Genomic DNA, 22,196 nt, shown 5'->3' with positions numbered 1-22,196 from the left:
GTGATCTTTAGCCCAGACTTGGCTAGTCATCTACCTAAGGTACAGGCGATTCTGGGTGTTCTAAGGAAGGCGGGATTTACAATAAATCCTAAAAAATGTGCTGTTGGAAAGGAAGAAGCTAAGTACTTGGGCTATGTCGTCTTGAATGGCGAGATAAAGCCACAAGTTAATAAACTGGAAGCAATCCAGAACTGGCCACAACCGCTCTCCAAAAAGCAAGTGAGAACGTTCCTGGAAATGGTGGGATATTACCGGCTGTTTATCCCAAATTTTGCCATGATGGCCGTTCCACTTACGGATCTCCTCAAAGGCACCAGATCAAAAATGGTGAAATGGATGGATGAAACGGAGACGGCTTTCCAACAACTGAAGCTGGCACTGTGCAAGCAGCCGGTCCTGGTCACACTAGACTTTGAGAAGGAGTTTGTGGTCCACACAGATGCTTCAGAAGTTGGCCTAGGAGCCGTGCTCTCTCAGGAGATCAATGGGAGAACATCCCATTCTCTATCTGAGCCGGAAGCTCTCATCCTGCAAGAAGAACTACGCGATAGTGGAAAAAGAGTGTTTAGCCATAAAATGGGCCGCAGATAAACTGAGATATTACCTATTAGGCCGGAAGTTTAAGCTCATGTCAGACCATGCCCCTTTGAGGTGGTTGAGGGAAAAGAAGGGTAAGAATGCCCAGGTGACTAGGTAACGAATGGTAACAAAAGAGCCCAGGATAACTTCTAAAGAGATTAAAGGTGAACTTCAAGCTCAAGGAACATCAGTTTCAGATCGCACCATCTGTCGTTGTTTGATCCAAAGTGGACTTCATGGGAAACGACCAAGGAGAACACCATTGTTGAAAAAAATCATGAAAAAGGCAGACTGGAATTTGAAAAACTACATGTTAACCAGCCACAATGCTTCTGGGAGAATGTCCTATGGACAGATGAGACAATAATATCAAGAAAAGAACACTGTCCCTACTGTGAAACATGTAGGAGGCTCTATTATGTTCTGTAGCTGCTTTGTTGCATCTGGCACAGAGTGTCTTGAATCTGTGCAGGGTACAATGAAATCTCAAGATTAACAAGGGATTCTAGAGAGAAATGTGCTGCCCAGTGTCAGAAAGCTTGTTCTCAGTCGCAGGTCATGGGTCTTGCAACAGGATAATGACCCAAAACACCAAGCTAAAAACACCCAAGAATGGCTAAGAGGAAAACACTGGACTATTCTGAAGTGGCCTTCTATGAGCCCTGACCTAAATCCTATTGAGCATCTTTGGAAAGAGCTGAAACATGCCGTCTGGAAAAGGCAACCTTCAAACATGAGACAACTGGAGCAGTTTGCTCATGAGGAGTGGGCCAAAATACCTGTCGAGAGGTGCAGAAGTCTCATTGACAGTTACAGGAATTGTTTGATTGCAGTGATTGCCTCAAAAGGTTGTTCAACAAAATATTAAGTTAAGAGTACCATCATTTCTGTCCAGGCCTAGTTCAGGAGTTTTTTTTAAATTCTGTGGAAGCAGGGTTGAAAAGCAATGTCTGACTTTCATTTGTTCATTTTCATAGATTTTTAATCTATTATTACTTTTGTCAGATTCAAGTTATTTCTGTGACCATTGTGGGTTTTTCTTTCATTAAACGAGGGGTACCAACAATTTTGACCACGTGTGTATGTTCCATAAATGCACTCAATACTTGGTCGGGCTCCTTTAGCATCAATTACTGCATCAATGCAGCATGGCATGGAGGCAACCAGCCTGTGGAAATGCTGAGGTGCTATGGAAGCTCAGGCGCGTCACACCCGGAAGTTGCCGCTCCGGAATGCGGCCAACTATACGGCAGGGGGAGTGTGGCGCAGCGTTCTTCCACACCGGAAAAGACCCAAGTAAGCTTTGCATCTTCTTTCCAGACAGGTTCCCATCAAGGACAGGAAACCAACTGAAGTGAGGAAGAGGTACTGCCCTTTTATTTCAGACGGTTTCCTGTCCTTGATGGGGCGGATCCCTCTCAAGGTGTGCTGTCATGGGTGAGGGGAAAAAATTAATGAGCACCCATAACTATCTGACTCTTATGCCATGGCCCCACTATCAGTATTCGGTCAGTATTTTTTCTCAGGAGTGGGAGCCAAAACCAGGAGTGGGTGATAAGTGAAGAATTGTAGACTTGTTTTTTTTTATACCTTTTCTCTGATTGTTCCACTCCTGGTTTTGGCTCCCACTCCTGAGAAAAAATACTGACCAAATAGTGATAGTGGGGCCGTGGCCCTATTATTATTCTATATATTAGTAGAAAAAACTTGTAGTATAATTACTACAAAACTTTTCCCCTAAAATTCTGAAGCTACAGTTACTAAACGGACTTCATTAAAAAAAATTACAAGCGCCCACAGCTATTTGACACTAATTGGGATTCTATATATTAGTGGAAAAAAATGTAGTATAATTACTACAATAATTTACAGTAACATTCAGTAACATACTTTACAATTACTAAATGGACGTCAGTTAAAAAAATTACTGAATGCTCGCAACTTTCTGATGCTAACTGTAAATATATTTTAGTAACAAATACTGTAGTATAAGATATTTGCTACGGTATATTTGTACTGTAGATTACACTGTCCCTTTAGCTAGTCCAATCAGCTATTCTAAATTTTTATTTTATTTTATTTATTTATTTTTTAACACCTTTTGAAAAAAAACCTGACAGGATGCCAATCAGTGATGGGTGTCACTGATCAGCACTAAGTGGCTACAGGATGTACACATGGTGGTGGTGTAAAACAGGTAAAAAGAGCTGGACAGGAAAAAGCCAAAATCCTAAGTCAAAAGTTAGCGCGGATGCCAATCAGTGATGTGCGTCACTTATCAGCGCTCAGCAGCTGCAGGGCGCATACATGAAGGTGGTGCAAAAGAAAAAAATATACCAAAAATTGAGTGATCAAGTACTGATCAGTGCTTGGTGGCAGAAAGGAGGTTGGGGAAGGAGTTAGGGGGAGGATGCAATGGGGGAAAGGAGGGACAATGGGGGAAAGGAGAGAGGAGAGTGATTAGAATGGAATAGAAAAAAGCAGGAGACAGGAACAGGTCTGAAACTTCTATCTTCAGTTCAAGTTTTCAGTCAAGTCTTCAGCAGAACTGATGAAACAGTCTGTGGCACCACAAGTCCCAACAAATGAGCAGCATAACAACACAATGACCGCTCTACAAATTTCTCCAAAATGGAATGAGGGTGGTGTAGAGCAGTCATTGAGAGGTCAGACTGCTCTCTTGATCATGTAATCGCCTGATCACACCAATGAGTGCTGAGGGTGCTGATGCTGTCGTATTCTAGCACTAGCCTAAGATCAATCCTTTTATAGCACCAATCAAAGTTGGACATCATTGAGCACCAATCAAAGTTGGACATTATTGTTTCAGGCATTTTAATTTGCCGAAACATTGAAATTGCTGTGATTGACTGTTCAGAATTGAATTTCCAATCACAGCCATTATAGTAGCGACAAAACTTCCTGTGGCAATGAGTTCAGGTGCCGTTCTGTCAGAGATAGCAGGCACCTTCACTCTTTCACTGTATTCAGACATGGTGATTTGAGTCTCTCATGATGTAACTGTACATCATTGAGAGAAGATCCTCTTTCTGACTATGACATACAGTTACGTCAAATGTCATGAATGGGTTAATAACCTTATTGATACAATGCCAAGGCATATAAGTGCTTGTATTTCTGTGTGTGGAGCTCATACTCAATACTGAATATATCAAGATGGTTTTAAATGTATTGTTTCCAGGTTTTAGTCATTTGAAGATCATTAGCATATCTATGCATCCTGTGATTTCCATAATTCCACGAATTTTCCTACTCGGTGTTGCAATTTCAATGTTGAGGAGTATATTTAGTTATGAAACAAAATAGAATTATTATAAAAATATTTGAGCATTATAGTACACAACGTAAGAATAATATGATGCATAATAGAATTGTATTGTGTGTATTTAAATATTTTTTTTCTTATTGTAAATATATGAAAAACTTGCAGACAAGAACTAAATGCTAAGGGGGAGATTCATGAAAATTGATTTACAAAAAAACCTGTCTTTGTTGCCTATAGCAATCACCAATCACAGAGCAGCTTTAATTTTCAAGATTACGTAGTAAAAAAAAGGTGTGGTGGTTGTGCAACAATTTACTCAGTGTTATTAGCTTGATATACAAGATACGCTTAGCCAATGCTTGTTCTTAGTGTTTGTAAGTTTTTTTTCTTGCGAAGGATCCTATTCTATATTTTTAGTAAAAATTTAAATATTCTCCTTCTCAGAGAGTGATAAAGTTTCAATCAGAATTACTGAATTGTAAATTAGGTTTATTATAAAAATTTGCAAACTTTCCGCTGTTTGAAGTAAACCAATAAAACAGCAAGATACCTCAGAACAATTAGTATGACAAGTGCTTTCTCCAAATTCAAGAGAAAAAAAATCACTTTTGATGTGTGGAGAATAATCAAAATTAACTAGTTATTACTGTACTTACTTTTGAAAACATGAATTCTTGTACATAATATCATTGTATTGTAGGCAGTATACTTTGTATTTATGTTAATAAGGGCTTATTAAAAGCTTGTAATGTTGTATCATTTCTTGCCTGCAGGTTCTTTATGGGAGAACTAGACAAGTGCTTGGGAGAGCCAGAGAGGCTAGCACCTTTGATTGTGAAACACGTAAGTGTATACCATCATTACAACCATATCACTGTAACATTTGTCATTAAACATGTAAAGGGGAATATTTCAATACAAACACAAGACAAAGTGGAGTGGTTGCAGGCATAAAATGTAACTAACATTTTGAGAAACTTTTTATATATTATTGGCGTCTCATAGTAGTGCTGATCAGTGGGCGTCTGGGTTATGAGACCCTCACAGATCAGGTAAAACACTGTTCTGATGTGTAAGTGGACACAGGGCCACCATCAGGGCATTACTATCCTTACTGCTGCACCACACCACAGTTATACTTCTCTGACCTCCTATGGTGTGTGGTCATTCACCTGCTGGGGACGCAGTGACGTTCAGTGTCCTGTGGTCTTTCGCTCCTCACTCTGCTCCTTCACCTTTCTCTGATCAGGAAGTCTCAGCAGAAATAGCAACTTTACAGCATGTGGAGTCAGGAGGAGTGAAGAAGAGCTATCTGAGGTACGGGCTCTGGGGGTTCATTTCTGACTCCACATTGCATACATTTCCTCCTCCTGAGTGATCCAGGCTCACCTTGGAGTGACCTTACTGCCTCCCACACAGAGATGATGATCATCAAACTCCGTTAATTTACACCCTGTTGTTTGTGACCTGGGAGCAGAGAGGATGAAGAACGCACAAGTGCACATGTAAAGCTTTGTTTATAGGGAATATAGTCAGGGTTGTCACAGCACCGCTCCAGCCAGGACGTCCATAGACTATAGCCCCATGTTCAGTATAGGAATTGTCATATCATCAATTACTATATATTCATTTTCTTGTGCTGTATAACTGCTTTTCCACACATACTCCCCTGTTGAAGGATTTCTTTTCATTCTGAACCTGCTGGTTCACGAGTACAATAACAGAACTACAGTAAACACTGACACCCAAATAGCATGCATACCTCCCAACTTTGAAAGAAGGGAAAGAAGGACATCTCACGCGGCGCGTGTAGCCGTGGCAGATTTTGACCACGCCCCAGACACACCCCAGTCCACGCCCATTTACCATTTATTTCTCCAGGGCCGGCTCCAGCTTTTTGTGGGCCCCAAGCGAAAGAGTCTTAGTGCACCCTTTTAATACATACCATGATACATGATGCACAGATAAGGCAGAGAAATATAGGTATAGTACAATGTCAAAGATTTCACTTACTTCTTACATTACATGAGTGATATTTATAGTAAATTCTACAATAGCTCAGAAATTGGTGAATCCTCGCAGCCCACAGTGCAGACCGGACAGTATAGTCCTCCATACAGTATAATGAGCCCCATATATTGCTCCATACAGAATAATGGACCCCATATAATGCTCCATACAGAATAATGGACCCAATATAATGCTCCATACAGAATTATGGACCCCATATAATACTCCATACAAAACAATGAGCCCCATATAATGCTCCATACAGAATTATGAGCCCCATATAATGCTCCATACAGAATTATGGGCCCCATATATAGATCCATACAGTCCGGACCCCATATATAGCTCTATTCAGTATAGGCTCCATATATAGCTCTACACAGTATGGGCTCCATATATAGCTCTACACAGTATGGGCCCCATACAGTTGTGTTCAAACGTTTACATACCCCGGCTGAATTTTTGCTTTCTTGGCCTTGTTTCAGAGAATATGAATGATAACAAAAAAACTTTTTCTCCACTCATAGTTATTGGTTGGGTGAAGCCATTTATTGTCAAACTACTGTGTTTTCTCTTTTTAAATATTAATGACAACCAAAAACATCCAAATGACCCTGACCAAAAGATCACATACCCCAGTTCTTAATACCGTGTATTGCCCCCTTTAACATCAATGACAGCTTGAAGTCTTTTGTGGTATTTGTGGATGAGTTTCTTTATTTTCTCAGATGTTAAAGCTGCCCATTCTTCTTGGCAAAAGCATCCAGTTCCTGTAAATTCCTGGGCTGTCTAGCATGAACTGCGTGCTTGAGATCTCCCCAGAGTGGCTCAATGATATTGAGGTCAGGAGACTGAGATGGCCACTCCAGAACCTTCACTTTGTTCTGCTGTAGCCAATGACAGGTCGATTTGGCCTTATGTTTTGGATCATTGTCATGTTGGAACGTCCAAGTACGTCCCATGCGCAGCTTCCAGGCTGATGAGTGCAAATTTGCCTCCAGTATTTGCTGATAACGTGCTGCATTCATCTTTCCTTCAACTTGTATCAAGTTTCCTGTGCCTTTGTAGCTCACACATCCTCAAAACATCAACGATCCACCTCCGTGCTTTACAGTAGGAATGGTGTTCCTTTCATCATAGGCCTTTTTGACCTGTCTCCAAATGTAACGTTTATCGTTGTGGCCAAAAAGTTCAGTTTTGGTCTCATCACTCCAAATTACCTTGTTCCAGAAGTTTTGAGGCCTGTCTCTGTGCTGTTTGGCGTATTGTAGGCGAGATACTTTGTGGCATTTGCGCAGAAATGGCTTTCTTCGATCATGCAGCCCATTTTTCTTCAAGTGCCTCCTTATTGTGCATCTTGAAACAGCCACACTGCTAGTTTTCAAAGAGTCCTGAATTTCAGCTGATGCTATTTGTGGGTTTTTCTTTACATCCCGAACAATTTTCTTGGCAGTTGTGGCCAAAATTTTTGTTGGTCTACCTGACCGTGGTTTTTACAGAGCCCCTGATTTTCCATTTGTTAATCACAGTTTGAATGCTGCTGACTGGCATTATCAATTCCTTGGATATCTTTTTGTATCCCTTTCCTGTGTTATACAGTTCAACTACCTTTTCCCATAGATCCATTGACAATTCTTTTGCTATCCCAATAACTCATAATCCAGAAACGTCAGTGGCTGGATGAAAGATGCAAGAGTCTGTCTGGATCCCAGAAACTCACTCAGCTTTTATGCACACACACTGATTACAAGTAAACAGGTCACAGGTGAGGATGTTACCTTTAGTAGACATTCAAACCCATTTGTGTCAAATTCTGAGCTTATCAGGCCAAAATCACCAGGGTATGTGAACTTTTAATCAGGGTTATTTGGATGTTTTTGGTTGTCATTAAGATTTAAAAAAAGGAAACCCAGTAGTTTGACAATAAATGCCTTCACCCAACCAATAACCATGAGTGGAGAAAAGTTTTTTTGTTATCATTCATATTCTCTGAAACAAGGCCAAGCAAGGAAAAATTCTGCCGGGGTATGTAAAATTTAAGCACAACTGTAAATATGTAGATATAAGATACATAAAAACAAAGTGCTGCTATAAAATGTGGGGTCATTTACAGTGAAAAACCCTACTAATTCAGTGCAAACCGTACTGTTGTAAGATAGAGGACAATGAATATCTTGAAGCATGTGTTGACAAGCTCTTCCCCAATGGTTACAAAGATTGTCAAACTAGTACTAATGATAATGGCACTTACATGTGAAAAGTTTTGGGCAGATGTAGCGTCCGTGGCGCTCCAATGTACGTTTCGTCTATCTTCATGTAAGTGTCATACGGTATTATCATTAGTACTAGTTGGACAATTGTTTAACCCACGGGAAGGGCTTATCCCCACATACTATAATGGATTCACTATCCTCTATATTACAATAGTACGGCTTGTTCTGAATTAGTTGGGTTTTTCCCTCTATATCTTATTGCATTTTATAGCAGCACCTTGTATTTATGTATCTTATATCTATATATCTGTGTATATTGTTTAAGAATAAAAAATATTTTATACTCTTTTCATGGGCCTTTCTTATGCCTATACTTTTAGTATTAAACAACTTATATAGTATAGGTGCCTCATAGTGTTGCTGATCAGTGGGGGACCCAGTCGTGAGATTCATGAACGATGAGTTAAAACACCACTCTAAAGTGCACAACTCCTGCATAGCATGTTGTACGGACTTACAAGCAAGTCTGTATGTCCGTACACAGCTCTGTGAGAGTCAAGACCCATATACTTACTATTGAGCTTGTACACAGCTCTATGCGTGCAGCTCTTATAGGAGCTGCACACAGGGCTGCCAGTAGGAATTTCAGGGCCTCTTACTGGCAACATTTTCGGGCCCCCTTGAGACTCCACCCAGGCTCCACCCTAGCTCTGCCTCCACCATTCTGACCTTCCACAGTACTGCCATCCACTTGAAAAAACACTTCAGCTCCACGTCCTCATTAATCACACATTAAAAGTTCCCATCAAACACCATATCACATACATAGCAAGCAGCTTTTGTTTTGGCCAAAAGATTTTTTAAGCCGCTCTTAAAATATCCAATACTCTTTTTAGGTATATTTTTATTTATTTTTCTTTAAGTGTAATGTGTCATATCCATTTTTTAAATTGACCAATAATATCACATACAAGGGACAAATACCAACACACCATGAACAGACCACATATTACCACCATATAGTGCCCGAATAATACCACATACAAGTAACAAATACCGCCACACCATGACTACACCACATACCACCACATAGTGAACGATTAATACCACATGCCAGGAACAATACCGCCACACCCTAATGACTGAATACTACAATACTGATCATTAATAAAATAAACACAATATTAATATTACTGTAAGTGCCATTATACACAGGAGCTCTGTACATAGTATACAGTATCAGTGTACAGGTAATACAGTGACCACCAGTGATATTACACACACAGGAGCTCTGTATATAGTGAATACTGTACAGGTAATACAGTGATCACCAGTGACATTATACACAGGAGCTCTGTATATATTGTCAAAGTGCAGGTAATACAAGGATCACCAGTGACACTATACACAGGAGCTCTATATAGTGTGTAGTGTAGAGTGTACAGATAACACATTGACTCAGCAGTGGCGTCTCTAGGTGAAGTCCTTCATCTTCGCTTTTCTTCTTCATCCAGCGTAGACCGCAATCACTTGTTCCAGCCAGGACTCGTCTTTGCAGTAAATAATACATAGGACACATTCCCCACTTTTTCCCCAACTTCTACACTACGCCAGATGAAGAAAAAAGTGACAGTGCACAGTAACATGACCCATCCATTTAAAACAGTATTCTCAAAAATAAAATACATTACAACAGAAATAATATCCCTTAATTAGCAATCCATTTAAAGAGAACTTGTCATCAATGTTATACATATTAAACTAAAGGCATTGCCATAATGGCGCTGGTATACTGATTTAATGCATACTTTCAGTGAAGAAATCCATAGCCTGATTTTTATAAAATCATCATTATAAGTTTTGGTCTCCGTGCCGCTTGGCTGGACTGTGGGTAGGGTTTTCGGCCCTGCCATGGCCCCGCCGCTGTCTATCTTCCTTATTTAAGTTAAGCACCGGCGTTGTCCTAGCCGCGGACTGCGCTTGCACAGATTGATCTCTCGATGGGTTTCAATAAAATGGCCCCGGTAACTGCGCATGCACAAATTGGGATGTCGGCTCATCATTGATCAGTATACCAGCCCCATTATGGCAATGCCTTTAGTTTAATATGTATAACCCTGATGACAGGTTCTCTTTAATGGAAGCACAGCTACCAGGAGAAAATTAACATGCATCTTCCTGGGAGCCGCTCACTTTCAGGCGTTCATAAAGTGAGCTATCAAAGTGCTGGGGAGTAATTACAACCACTGTTCACTGTATAGCGAGAAGTGACTGCAAATGCTCCATGCACGCCCCAATGACTGAAAGCAAGCAGCTACAATGAAGATATTCGTTAATTTCCTCCCAGTTGCTGAGGTTTCAGTACGGTGACCGCAACATTATAACGCTATTTTCTGCAGTTAACCCCATAGCTGTAGGTAAATAGCATTTTCTTTCCCTTTAATGATTGTTTTTTGGCACAGAATGTTTGTTGGCCTGTGTAAACATGCCAGCAAATATCCGCTAATTGGCTTGCAAGTAACCAATAGGTGGTCTTTTAAAGGGGTATTTTCAAGTCGGAAAGTTATGACCTATCCAGAGGATAGGCGATCACTTACTGATTACTGGTGGACGACCGCTGGGGCCTATAATGATCCTGAGAAATATGGGCTCTTCACCCATGTGATTGGAGTGGTGGTCGATCATGAGCACTGACTGCCACTCCATTCATTCTTAATGGGACAGTTGGAGACCAGCCAAGTGCTGTGCTCGGTTGACCTTCAGCATTTCCTTAAGAAAGAATGGGGCAGAAGTGCTTATGAGTGACCTCTCCTACATTCACATGTGGTTTTTTACAGCCCCGGTCCTGGGAATCTGTGTGGGCAACGGCGAATGGACCCAAACGATCAGAAAGCTATCCCCTATCTTACATATAAGGTATAACTTTCAAACTTGACAATACCCCTTTAAAGACCTGAATGAGCTCGTGTAAGGAGGCCATCACCTGCTACATAGCTCCCAACCGTCCAGTATTCGATTTGAGTCCCATTATGGCACAGCTGCTCTCCCACAAGTGCCGGGGCTCTGAGGAAGCAGAAGCGCCCCCCCCCCCCGCTTAATCACTTAATTAGAACCCCGGCACATAGTATCTTACATCTCTCGGTAGCGTCTAGATCTGAGTTGTTTTTTGAGGGAATGACGTCACTGGAAGGGCCGGGGCCTGTTCATTCCAGGTCAGATCTGATGTCATTGCGCAGTGTTGTGCTGCGGTGCAAGTGATGAGGCTGAGTACACATGATTCTGAGTGGGCTGAGCCAGCTGCGGCATACTGGAGCTGTGTGCAGATGGAAATCATGACTTTTAATTTTTTTACATATAGAACAAAGTACATGTGTCTAAGATTGTATTTTGGGGGCATAAAAAGTGCATCATGTGACTACTTGGGGTTGCATGTCGTTCTGAAGCTGCATGCACGGGGCTGCTTGTTGTGGGCTTGCACAGGGAAGGGGGCATGTTGGTGGCTTTCACAGGGTAAGGGGGGCATGTTTGGGGGCTTTCACAGGGAAGGAGGTCATGTTGGGGGCTTGCACATGGAAGGGGTTCATGTTGGGGGCTTTCACAGGAAAGGGGAATGTTAGGGGGCTTGCACAGGGAAGGGGTCATGTTGGGGGCTTTCAAAGGGAAGAGGTCATGTTGGGGGCTTTCACAGGGAATGGGGGCATGTTGGGGGGCTTGCACAGGGAAGGGGTCATGGTGACTTTCACAGGAAAGGGAGGCATGTTGTTGGGGGGCTTGCACAGGGTAGGAGGTCATGTTGGGGGCTTTCACAGGGAAGTGGGGCATGTTGGGGGGCTTGCACAGGGTAAGAGGTCATGTTGGGGGGCTTGCACAGGAAAGGGGGCATGTTGGGGGGATTTCAAGATCAACTCCAATCTAGACAGCTCAGCAGTGAACAGTCTAGAGTGGAATGGCTAAAATGAGGACCACAAAAAATCAACTCCAATCTAGATGCAACTATAGTGACTTACCTCTCCCCCGCATCTCTTGACTCTGTGACGTGTCAGGGCAGAGGTCGCGCTGACATTGCTACACTGCGCCCACTGCTCTGACAGTGCAGAGTGCGGGAAGACGCTGAGGAGTCCTGACCTGCCGCCAGCGAGGAGAGGTGAGTATCTGATTTTTTTTATTTTTTATATATTGGGCCCATACTGTATGTGGCTATATATGGGACCCATATTGTATAGAGCTGTATACAGTTGTGCTCAAAATTTCACAGACCCCGGCAGAATTTTTGCTTTCTTGGCCTTGTTTCAGAGAATATGAATGATAACAAAAAAACTTTTTTCCACTCAAGGTTATTGGTTGGGTGAAGCCATTTATTGTCAAACTACTGTGTTTTCTCTATTTATATCTTAATGACAACCAAAAACATCCAAATGACCCTGATCAAAAGTTCACATACCCTGGTGATTTTGGCCTGATAACATGCTCAGAATTTGACACAAATGGGTTTGAATGGCTACTAAAGGTAACATCCCCACCTGTGACCTGATTGCTTGTAATTAGTGTGTGATTAACAAATGGAAAATCAGGGGCTCTATTAAAATCAAACCACGGTCAGGTAGACCAACAAAAATTTCAGCCACAACTGCCAAGAAAATTGTTCGTGATGCAAAGAAAAACCCACAAATAACATCAGCTGAAATTCAGGACTCTGAAAACCAGCTGTGTGGCTGTTTCAAGATGCACAATAAGGAGGCTCTTGGAAAAAAAATGGGCTGCATGATCGAGTCGCCAGAAGAAAGCCATTACTGCGCAAATGCCACAAACTTTCTCTCCTACAATACGCCAGCACAGAGACAAGCCTCAAAGGTAATTTGGAGTGATGAGACCAAAATTGAACTTTTTGGCCACAACCATAAACGATACATTTGGAGAGAGGTCAACAAGACCTATGATGAAAGGAACACCATTCCTACTGTAAAGCAAGGAGGTGGATCGCTGAAATTTTGGGGATGTGTGAGCAACAAAGGCACATGAAACTTGGTACAAGTTGAAGGAAAGATGAATGCAGCACGTTATCAGGAAATAGTGAAGGCAAATTTGCACTCATCAGCCCGGAAGCTGCGCATGAGACGTACTTGGACGTTACAACATGACAGCGATCCAAAACACAAGGCCAAGTCAACCTGTCATTGGCTACAGCAGAACAAAGTGAAGGTTCTGGAGTAAGTGGCCATCTCAGTCTCCTGACCTCAATATCATTTAACCACTGTCATGACACAGCTGTCGGGTGAACAGGGATCAGGGGCTCCTAACCTGACCGTAACACTAGGGGGCACCCTAGCTTGCCCTATTTCACGGGATACCTCTGAAGGTGAGGATTCCATGGCCTCCGCCCTCGCCCTAACTCCTGCGTTAGCCCTCCATCTGTTCCCCTCCTCCACCCTGGGAAGAGGGCCCTACTGTGCATCGCAGTAGACCAACCCAACAAACAAGGCAACATGGACAGGAGTTAACAGAAAACTCCAAGCACACAAAATATTCATTCACATATAACAGAGGGAAACACTGGGGTGTGAAGGTAGGGGGATAAACCAAAATTGAGAAGGGTAAGGAATAACCACGCATACAAACCAGACACCAGTCACAAGTTATTCCTCCCAAGGAACCAGAAGAAAAGAATGGCATATAATGGAGAGGGAGCACACTGAATTATGTATGCAAAAAAGTACAAATTTATTTATTTACAAGCATGTGGACAAAAACAAGATAAAATCATTTAAAAAAAACACACAAGGGAACCTCAAGTAGTCAGATACAAGATACCAAGGTCATGGGAAACACAATTATGGCAATAGGATGATCATGAATAAGTTAATTCATCAATAGTGCGTGATAAATTCTTAATAGGTAATGATTATAATGACAAAATATATGAACACACACTATTAACCCCAGAGGATATGTATCTGAAATTCATGACAATACAATTGGCGGCCAATAAATTGGTCAAAATGTGTCACAGAAAATACACAGAGCAGATATAGGCATTATATATAGTGATGTTCATACCCATTTGGTTGGAAGTTATTCCTCCCAAACTACTTCTCATTAGATACTCCACTCCCTCCTAGTCATGCAAAGGCTATCTCTGACAAAGATTAGTATCAGAGCCCAGATTATATAGGGAAAAGGAGTGGCTAACCGAGCTCAGCTGAGAGCACAGGGAAATCTAACATGGCCGCTTAACCCCTGTTCTGCTGGAAGAAATAAACATATTTAAAATGATGGAGAAGTGCTTCTTCTCGGAACTGGAGCAGGAGCCCTCCGGCGCTGAGGTCTCCTGGCTCCAACCTGTAACCCCATGACAGCCACTCTGGGGAGATCTCAAGCACGCAGTTCATGCTAGACAGCCCAGGAATTTACAGGAACTGGATGCTTTTTAACAAGAAGAATGGGCAAAAAGAAAAATAAAGAACCTCATCCACAACTACCACCAAAGACTGTCATTGATGTTAAAGGGGGCAATACACGGTATTAAGAACTGGGGTATGTGAGCTTTTGATCAGGGTCATTTGGATGTTTTTGGTTGTCATAAAGATTTAAAAAGAGAAAAAATTCTACAGTTGTATGTAAACTTTTGAGCACAACTATACATTCGCACACATACAGCTGGATACCCTGTGTAATGTGAAAACATTCATGTCTCTCTCCCGATCAGGGTTGCCAATTTTTTATTTTTTTCTAGACATCTTATCAAAAAAATCACGGATAGACAATATTTTTTACAGACACATTAGAAAGCCATAACTAATTATTATGATTATAAGTGATACATGTCTACAGTCCATAATTCTGATGTGAAGACATCAGCTGCATTCTCTGGAAACTGTAAAATGATAATAATTCCAGTCAAAATAATCTGTTCAGCTTAAAAAAAAAATCATGGACGCCTCAATTTTTTTATGTACAGGGCAAAAAAATTGCCCTATTTTTACATATTGTCCAGGCAACCCTACTCCTTATCCATTCATTCATCTCATCATCTATCTATCCACAGCATTACACAAAATTAACTTACAACAACATTAACCTTCTCATAAATAAACTACTCAGACACATTGACTTTCATGGAAATAAATTTGACCACGGTCTTTATTAGCTTAAATAACAGCCAAAATTATCCATATCTTCATACTTAATAAATTCAAACTTTAGCCAATCACCGCAGCTTAGCCAAAAGGCTCAAGCCTGTTAACCCCAACTTACTGTCCATTCAGATCCTTCAATGACTAACTTCATCCGGATATCTTGCCTAACCAGGCAAGCATGGCACAATCCTACAAAGAGCTATTTCCACCATCGCATCTAGATTTAAATTGAAAATATCATTAGCAATCTCTGATAAGTGCACCAAATCTTTTCTAAAAAGGCTGGGAACTCCACCTTCTAAGTCAATGTGTCTAAACGAAATGCCGCCAATTGACGGTAAAACCTTACAAAGCAATCTGTTCAATCGCTTCCTTATTTTTTTGCTGAACTTCAGCTCTTCTGACCTAACCCATAAAATTCTCGGTAATGTATCGGAAAAGATTATTTGAACACCTGTGAACAGCCCACTAATCTTTGCAGATTTTTCTTTATGATAAAAAGATCGACCGTCCCCATCTTTCCGATGTCATTACTTCCCAGATGTATTATAATGATGCCAGATGAAGGAAAATTGTCACTCATCTTTAGTACTTGATCAATCAAACTTTCCCATTTCTGCTCTCTGATTCCTATCCTGCAAACTTGTACTCGATCAGGTGGTAATGATTATTTTGATCCGTAGCACCTTACCTGCTCTCTGTGCTCTGCCCAGTGGATGAAGGAATGACCGAGAATCCAGACCGTAAAAACTATATAATAATGGTATTAGAAGCAGTTACTTTCTGATACACAGCTGATAGCAATTTGATTCCCACCAGCCCAGCCTTTTTATAATTGAATTGACTCATTCAGTCCTTATCTTGCAGCCTCTGTCGCAGCTCTAATATGAAAAGACTGTGTAGAGAAGTATTTACCCACTAAGCCCAAATTAAACAAGCATTGCCTTAGAATGCTTCTAAATTGAAATTCCGGCAGAAGCATATCAGACTGGTGTAACAACAGATGCTCACCCCCAACTGCCACACATTCAAATAAACTTTAATTAAACAGACTGGACATATATTTTTATCCGGGAAACATATTAATTTTAAACTAGCACCTTTACATGCTTGATCTGTTTTTGACCTCACTATGTGCACTACCATATGATTTGCTCTAAACAATACGTGATGCAACCTCAAACCTTCTGACCCTATCTTACCCCTCGGGAGCAATTCCCCAATGCTCAGGGCACCGAAAAATAATAAGGAATCAGCTGCTGAAAAAAGTACAGACTCAAAAACATTAAAAAGATTGTCCACTACTATACTTGCCTGTGAGCGGTCAGCGATAGCATCTATCACAGGCAAGTGTTACAACAGACGGTAATTACAAAAAAAATAATTTTCACTATTTAAATCGATTGGGGCATTTTTGTATAGTAGTGGACAACCTCTCTAAAACAACAACACTTTGAAACTGAACAAAAATTCCTCAGAATGGACGGGGTAATAGGACACCTGCCATCCCGAACAGTGATCTTTCTTATAACCATTTAAAACTTGCTTCACTATAAAATATCTATTTAATGGACGCGCACCAAAATTTAAAAAAAACCAACGATATTCCTGCTAAATGTTTTACTACCGTGGACATGCTGAAATTGAGAAAGCGCATCAGCTATTATATTAGATCTGCCTTCAATATGCACCACCTTTAACCAAATATTCAAATTAAGACACAGCAAAACCAAATGTGTCAGCAATTTCACTACCTACTAAACTACAGTAGGATGCAAGCAATTTTTTGAAAATACTACACCCTTATTGTCTGATCTCAGTAAAATTTAGCAAAATTGCTACTCCGAAGTACCAAGGAAGCCACCACAGGGAAAAGCTTTAACACCAAATTTTTTGTTACTCTGTTAGCCACCCACGACTGATGCCATTTAGCACTACTCCACTTACCTTTCCAATAAGCTCCAAAACCTACTGAACCAGATTCATCAGTGAATAAATTCATATCCTCAGTCACCAAACTGCAGTACCATTAAAGTCACTTAAAATTCTAACCAAATTTCTAAATCTTCTATAATTTCCCTAGAAAGATGGATTACTTACACCCGCTATATGCGTAACTAATCTTTTGCAAAAAACTCTTCCCATTGGTATAACTCTAGCAGCAAATGCTAACATAACCAGCAATGATTCAACTTCCTTAACAGTAGCTTTCTTTCTTGTATATAAAGATATCAACTCTCTACACTGTGCGCAGAATTATTAGGCAAGTTGTATTTTAGAGGATTATTTTTATTATCGATCAACAACTATGTTCTCAATCAACCCAAAAGACTCATAAATATCCAAGCTTAATATTTTTGGAAGTTGGAGTGTTTTTTTTTTAGATTTGGCTATCTTAGGAGGATATCTGTTTGTGCAGGCAAATATTACTGTGCAGAATTATTAGGCAACTTAATAAAAAACAAATATAATCCCATCTCATTTGTTTATTTTCACCAGGTAATCCAATATCAGTGCACAAAGTTTAGAAATAAACATTTCCTTATGATGATACTCAACAGAATTCTATCCATAGATTCTGTCAGTTGCTTAATCTGTTTTCGATCAACATTACGTGCAGCAGTCACCACAGCCTCCCAGACACTGTTCCGAGAGGTGTACTGTTTTCCCTCCCTGTAGATCTCACATTTTATGATGGACCACAGTTTATCTATGGGGTTCAGATCAGGTGAACAAGGGGGCCATATCATTATTTTTTCTTCTTTTAGACCTTTACTGGCCAGCCACACTGTGGAGTAATTGGATGCATGTGATGGAGCATTGTCCTGCATGAAAATCATGGTTTTCTTGAACGATACCGAGTTCTTCCTGTACCACTGCTTGAAGAAGTTGTCTTCCAGAAACTGGCAGTAGGTCTGGGAGTTGGGCTTCACTCCATCCTCAACCCAAAAAGGTCACACAAGTTCATCTTTGATGATACCAGCCCATACCAGTACCCCACCTCCACCTTGCTGGCGTCTGAGTCGGAGTGGCGCCCTCTGCCCTTTACTGATCCAGCCTCTGGCCCATCCATCTGGCCCATCAAGAGTCACTCTCATTTCATCAGTCCATAAAACCTTTGAAAAGTCAGGGATATTTCTTCTCCCATTCTTGACGTTTTATCTTATGTTTCTTGTTCAAAGGTGGTCGTTTTTCAGCCTTCCTTACATTGGCCATGTCCCTGAGTATCGCACACCTTGTGCTTTTTGATACTCCAGTAATGTTGCAGCTCTGAAATATGGCAAAAGTGGTGGCGAATGGCATCTTGGCACCTTCACTCTTGATTTTCCTCAATTCATGGGCAGTTATTTTGCGCCTTTTTTGGCCAACGCACTTCTTGCGACCCTGTTGGCTATTTGCCATGAAACGCTTGATTGTTTGGTGATCACACTTCAAAAGTTTGGAAATTTCAAGACTGCTGCATCCCCTCTGCAAGACATCTCACAATTTTGGACTTTCAGAGCCCGTCAAATCTCTCTTCTGACCCATTTTACCAAAGGAAAGGAAGTTACCTAATAATTAAGCACACCTTATATAGGGTTTTGATGTCATTAGTCAACACCCCTCCCCATTACAGAAATGCACATCACCAGATTTACTTAATTGGTAGTTGGCTCTCAAGCCTATGCAGCTTGGAGTAGGACAACATGTATAAAAAGTATCATGTGATCAAAATACTCATTTGCCTAATAAATCTGCACACAGTGTATTATATTTCTCAACTTTATCTAATGGCAACCTAAACTCCCCTATCTATATAAATTACTATGCCCAAATATTCTATGGAAGGAAAAACTGTTTTATCGCTTGCTAGCAGAATTCCAAATTCGCTACAAACATACTCAACACCTGTCCGCACACAACACTGTCCTTTGAGCCTACAAACAAAAAATCGTCAAAAAGTAATGCATAATTCCACTTTAATACATTCCACTGATACTACCCATTCTAAGAAAGAAGAAAATCCTTCAAAGTATAAACACCCCATGGGTAAGTATTTATCTACGTAAAATGAATTCTTAAACTGGAAACCCAATGAGTTAAAACCGTCTGGGTGTATAGGGAGTAATCTAAATGCTGCCTCTATATCTGCCTTTGCCATTAAATCATCAGGGCCAAAACTTTTAACTACCTCTGCTGCCTGGTCAAAAGATGTATAACATACTGATTTTAAATTGTAGTATATTCTGTCATTTAGTGATGAGCCGTAAGGAAATGATAAATGTTGTATTAACCTGAAAGCACTTGGTTTTTTTTTCAGCACCACACCCAGGGTTGATAAGTGAAAGTTGGCAAATGGCACTTTTCCAAAGTGCCTGGCAGTGCTATTGGCCTTTGTCTGTACAAAAATGCAACTTTGCAATTTTTAAATTTCTTCCCCAGCTACAAACCGTGCAAGTAAAAGGGGGAACAACAAAACCTTCAGAGAAACCATCAATGAACATCTTGACCCTCTTGCGATTTGAATACCGCTCTAGCCATGTTAGCATATACTTCAGTTTTACTGGCGTCGCAGCTTTTGTTAAGGTATTCCTTTGTAGAGGACTGACCTAGCAAGTTAGCTTTTTAAAACACTTGCCATTGGATGCACCCCTTTACAAAAGGAACATTCGTACCTATACTTACATGAATTAGTGCTATTTGCTCAAGCCCTCGTTAATTGCAGATCAGGTACATTTTCTAATTACTGTTTGGAATGTGGACCTCTGCAAACTGCCCCACTTTGTCGATACCATTAAATTCAGCCAAATGCCCACATCCTTAATTCACCATTTAAGTGACGGTTATACTGATAGTTTGTCAGAAATTTTCATTGTAGAAATAACAAACTAAGGCAGCTAAAATTTTTATATGACTCTAAGACTATGTCCACATGCTGAAATAAACCTGAACATTTTTTTAGAAACCTTTCTCCCATGATGCTGGCATATATACAGTGCCTTGGGAAATTATTTGGCCCCTTTGAACTTTTCTACCTTCTGCCACATTTCTGGCTTCAAACATAAAGATATAAAATTCTAATTTTTTTGAGAAGAATCAACAACAAGTGGGATACACTCGTGAAGTGTAACAAAATTTATTGGCTATTTTAAAAATTAAAAACTGAAAACTGGGGCATGCAATATTATTCGGCCCCCTTGAGTTAATACTTTGTAGCGCCACCTTTTGCTGCAATTACAGCTGCAAGTCGCTTGGGGTATGTCTCTATCAGTTTTGCACATCGAATTCTTGCCCATTCTTCCTTGCAAAACAGCTCGAGCTCAGTGAGGTTGGATGGAGAGCGTTTGTGAACAGCAGTTTTCAGCTCTTTCCACAGATTCTCGATTGGATTCAGGTCTCGACTTTGATTTGGCCATTCTAACACCTGGATATATTTAATTTTGAACCATTCCATTGTAGATTTTGCTTTATGTTTGGGACCATTAACTTGTTGGAAGACAAATCTCCGTCCTAGTCTCGGGTCTTTTGCAGACTCCAACGGGTTTTCTTCCAGAATTGTCCTGTATTTGGCTCCGTCCATCTTCCCATCAATTTTATCCATCTTCCCTGTCCCTGCTGAAAGAAAGCAGGCCCAAACCATGATGCTGCCACCACCATATTTGACAGTGGGGATGGTGTTTTGAGGGTGATGAACTGTGTTGCTTTTACACCAAACATATCGTTTTGCATTGTGGCCAAAAAGTTCGATTTTGGTTTCATCTGACCAGAGCACCTTATTCTACATGTTTGGTGTGTCTCCCAGGTGGCTTGCGGCTAACGTGAATAGTGAGCGGGCGGGCCAATCCATAGCTTCAGTGCTTTCATCTTGCACGAACTGCTGACACACCCCATCCACATGAGGTCTGACTTGTCCTGCATTAGGAGGAACCCAGGACCAACCGCACCAGCATATGATCTCACAAGGGGTCTGAGGATCTCATCTCAGTCAGGCTACCTCTGGCAAGCACATGGAGGGCTGTGCGGCCCTCCAAAGAAATGCCACCCCACACCATTACTGACCCACTGCCAAACCGGTCACGCTGAAGGATGTTGCAGGCAACAATTTTTCGGACTGACTGACCATCATTTCTTAAAGTACTCATGGCCACTCGTTTTTCTTTACTTAGCAGCTTTTTTCTTGCCATAATACAAATTCTAACAGTCTGTTCAGTAAGACTATCAGCTGTGTATCCACCAGACTTCTACACAACACAACTGAGGGTCCCAACCCCATTTATAAGGCAAGAAATCCCACTTATTAAACCTGACAGGGCACACCTGTGAAGTGAAAACCATTTACGGTGACTACCTCTTGAAGCTCATCAAGAGAATGCCAAAAGTGTGCAAGCAGTCATCAAAGCAAATGGTGGCTACTTTGAAGGACCTAGAATATAAGACATATTTTCAGTTGTTTCACACTTTTTTGTTAAGTATATAATTCCACATGTGTTAATTCATAGTTTTGATGCCTTCAGCGTGAATGTACAATTTTCATAGTCATGAAAATGCAGAAAAATCTTTAAATGAGGTGTGTCCAAACTTTTGGTCTGTACTGTATATACATATACAGTGCATTGTGAAAGTATTTGGCCCCCTTGAACTTTTCTAACTTTTGCCACATTTCTGGCTTCAAACATAAAGATATAAAATTCTAATATTTTTGGGAAGAATCAACAACACGTGGGACACAATCATGAAGTGGAACGAAATTTATTGGATATTTTAAACTTTTTTTAAAAAATAAAAAATTAAAACTGGGGCATGCAATATTATTTGGCCCCTTTACTTTCAGTGCAGCAAACTCACTCCAGAAGTCCAGTGAGGATCTCTGAATTATCCAATGTTGTCCTAAATGACTAGTAATGATAAATAGAATCCACCTGTGTGTAATCAAGTCTCAGTATAAATGCACCTGCTCTGTGACAGTCTCAGGGTTCTGTTTCAAGTGCAGAGAGC

The 22,196-nt window shown here is 40.8% G+C and overlaps 1 protein-coding gene and 1 long non-coding RNA gene across 8 annotated transcripts in view; one reads left to right on the top strand and one right to left on the bottom strand.

Annotated features, from left to right (window-relative positions):
• LOC141265384 (uncharacterized) overlaps positions 1-16,101 on the bottom strand; it is a 147,222-nt gene extending 131,121 nt beyond the window's left edge. The window contains exons 1-2 of the long non-coding RNA XR_012320084.1: positions 15,913-16,101; positions 15,340-15,438 (exon numbers count right to left, since the gene is read on the bottom strand). This is a non-coding gene — a long non-coding RNA (uncharacterized lncRNA). The remainder of the gene's footprint in view (positions 1-15,339; positions 15,439-15,912) is intronic.
• The window catches only part of LOC141265383 (triple functional domain protein-like), a 1,868,493-nt gene that overhangs the window by 1,540,489 nt on the left and 305,808 nt on the right, over positions 1-22,196 (top strand). For all 7 annotated transcript variants that reach the window (XM_073678400.1, XM_073678401.1, XM_073678399.1 and 4 more), the window contains one exon: positions 4,639-4,708. In XM_073678400.1, coding sequence (XP_073534501.1) covers positions 4,639-4,708 — 70 coding nt within the window. The remainder of the gene's footprint in view (positions 1-4,638; positions 4,709-22,196) is intronic.

This window comes from Phyllobates terribilis, unplaced genomic scaffold (assembly GCF_046119375.1).
Source record: "Phyllobates terribilis strain yellow unplaced genomic scaffold, ASM4611937v1 Scaffold_4__5_contigs__length_816908805, whole genome shotgun sequence".
NCBI classification, from domain to species: domain Eukaryota; kingdom Metazoa; phylum Chordata; class Amphibia; order Anura; family Dendrobatidae; genus Phyllobates; species Phyllobates terribilis.
This window is presented reverse-complemented; position numbering and strand designations above follow the sequence as displayed.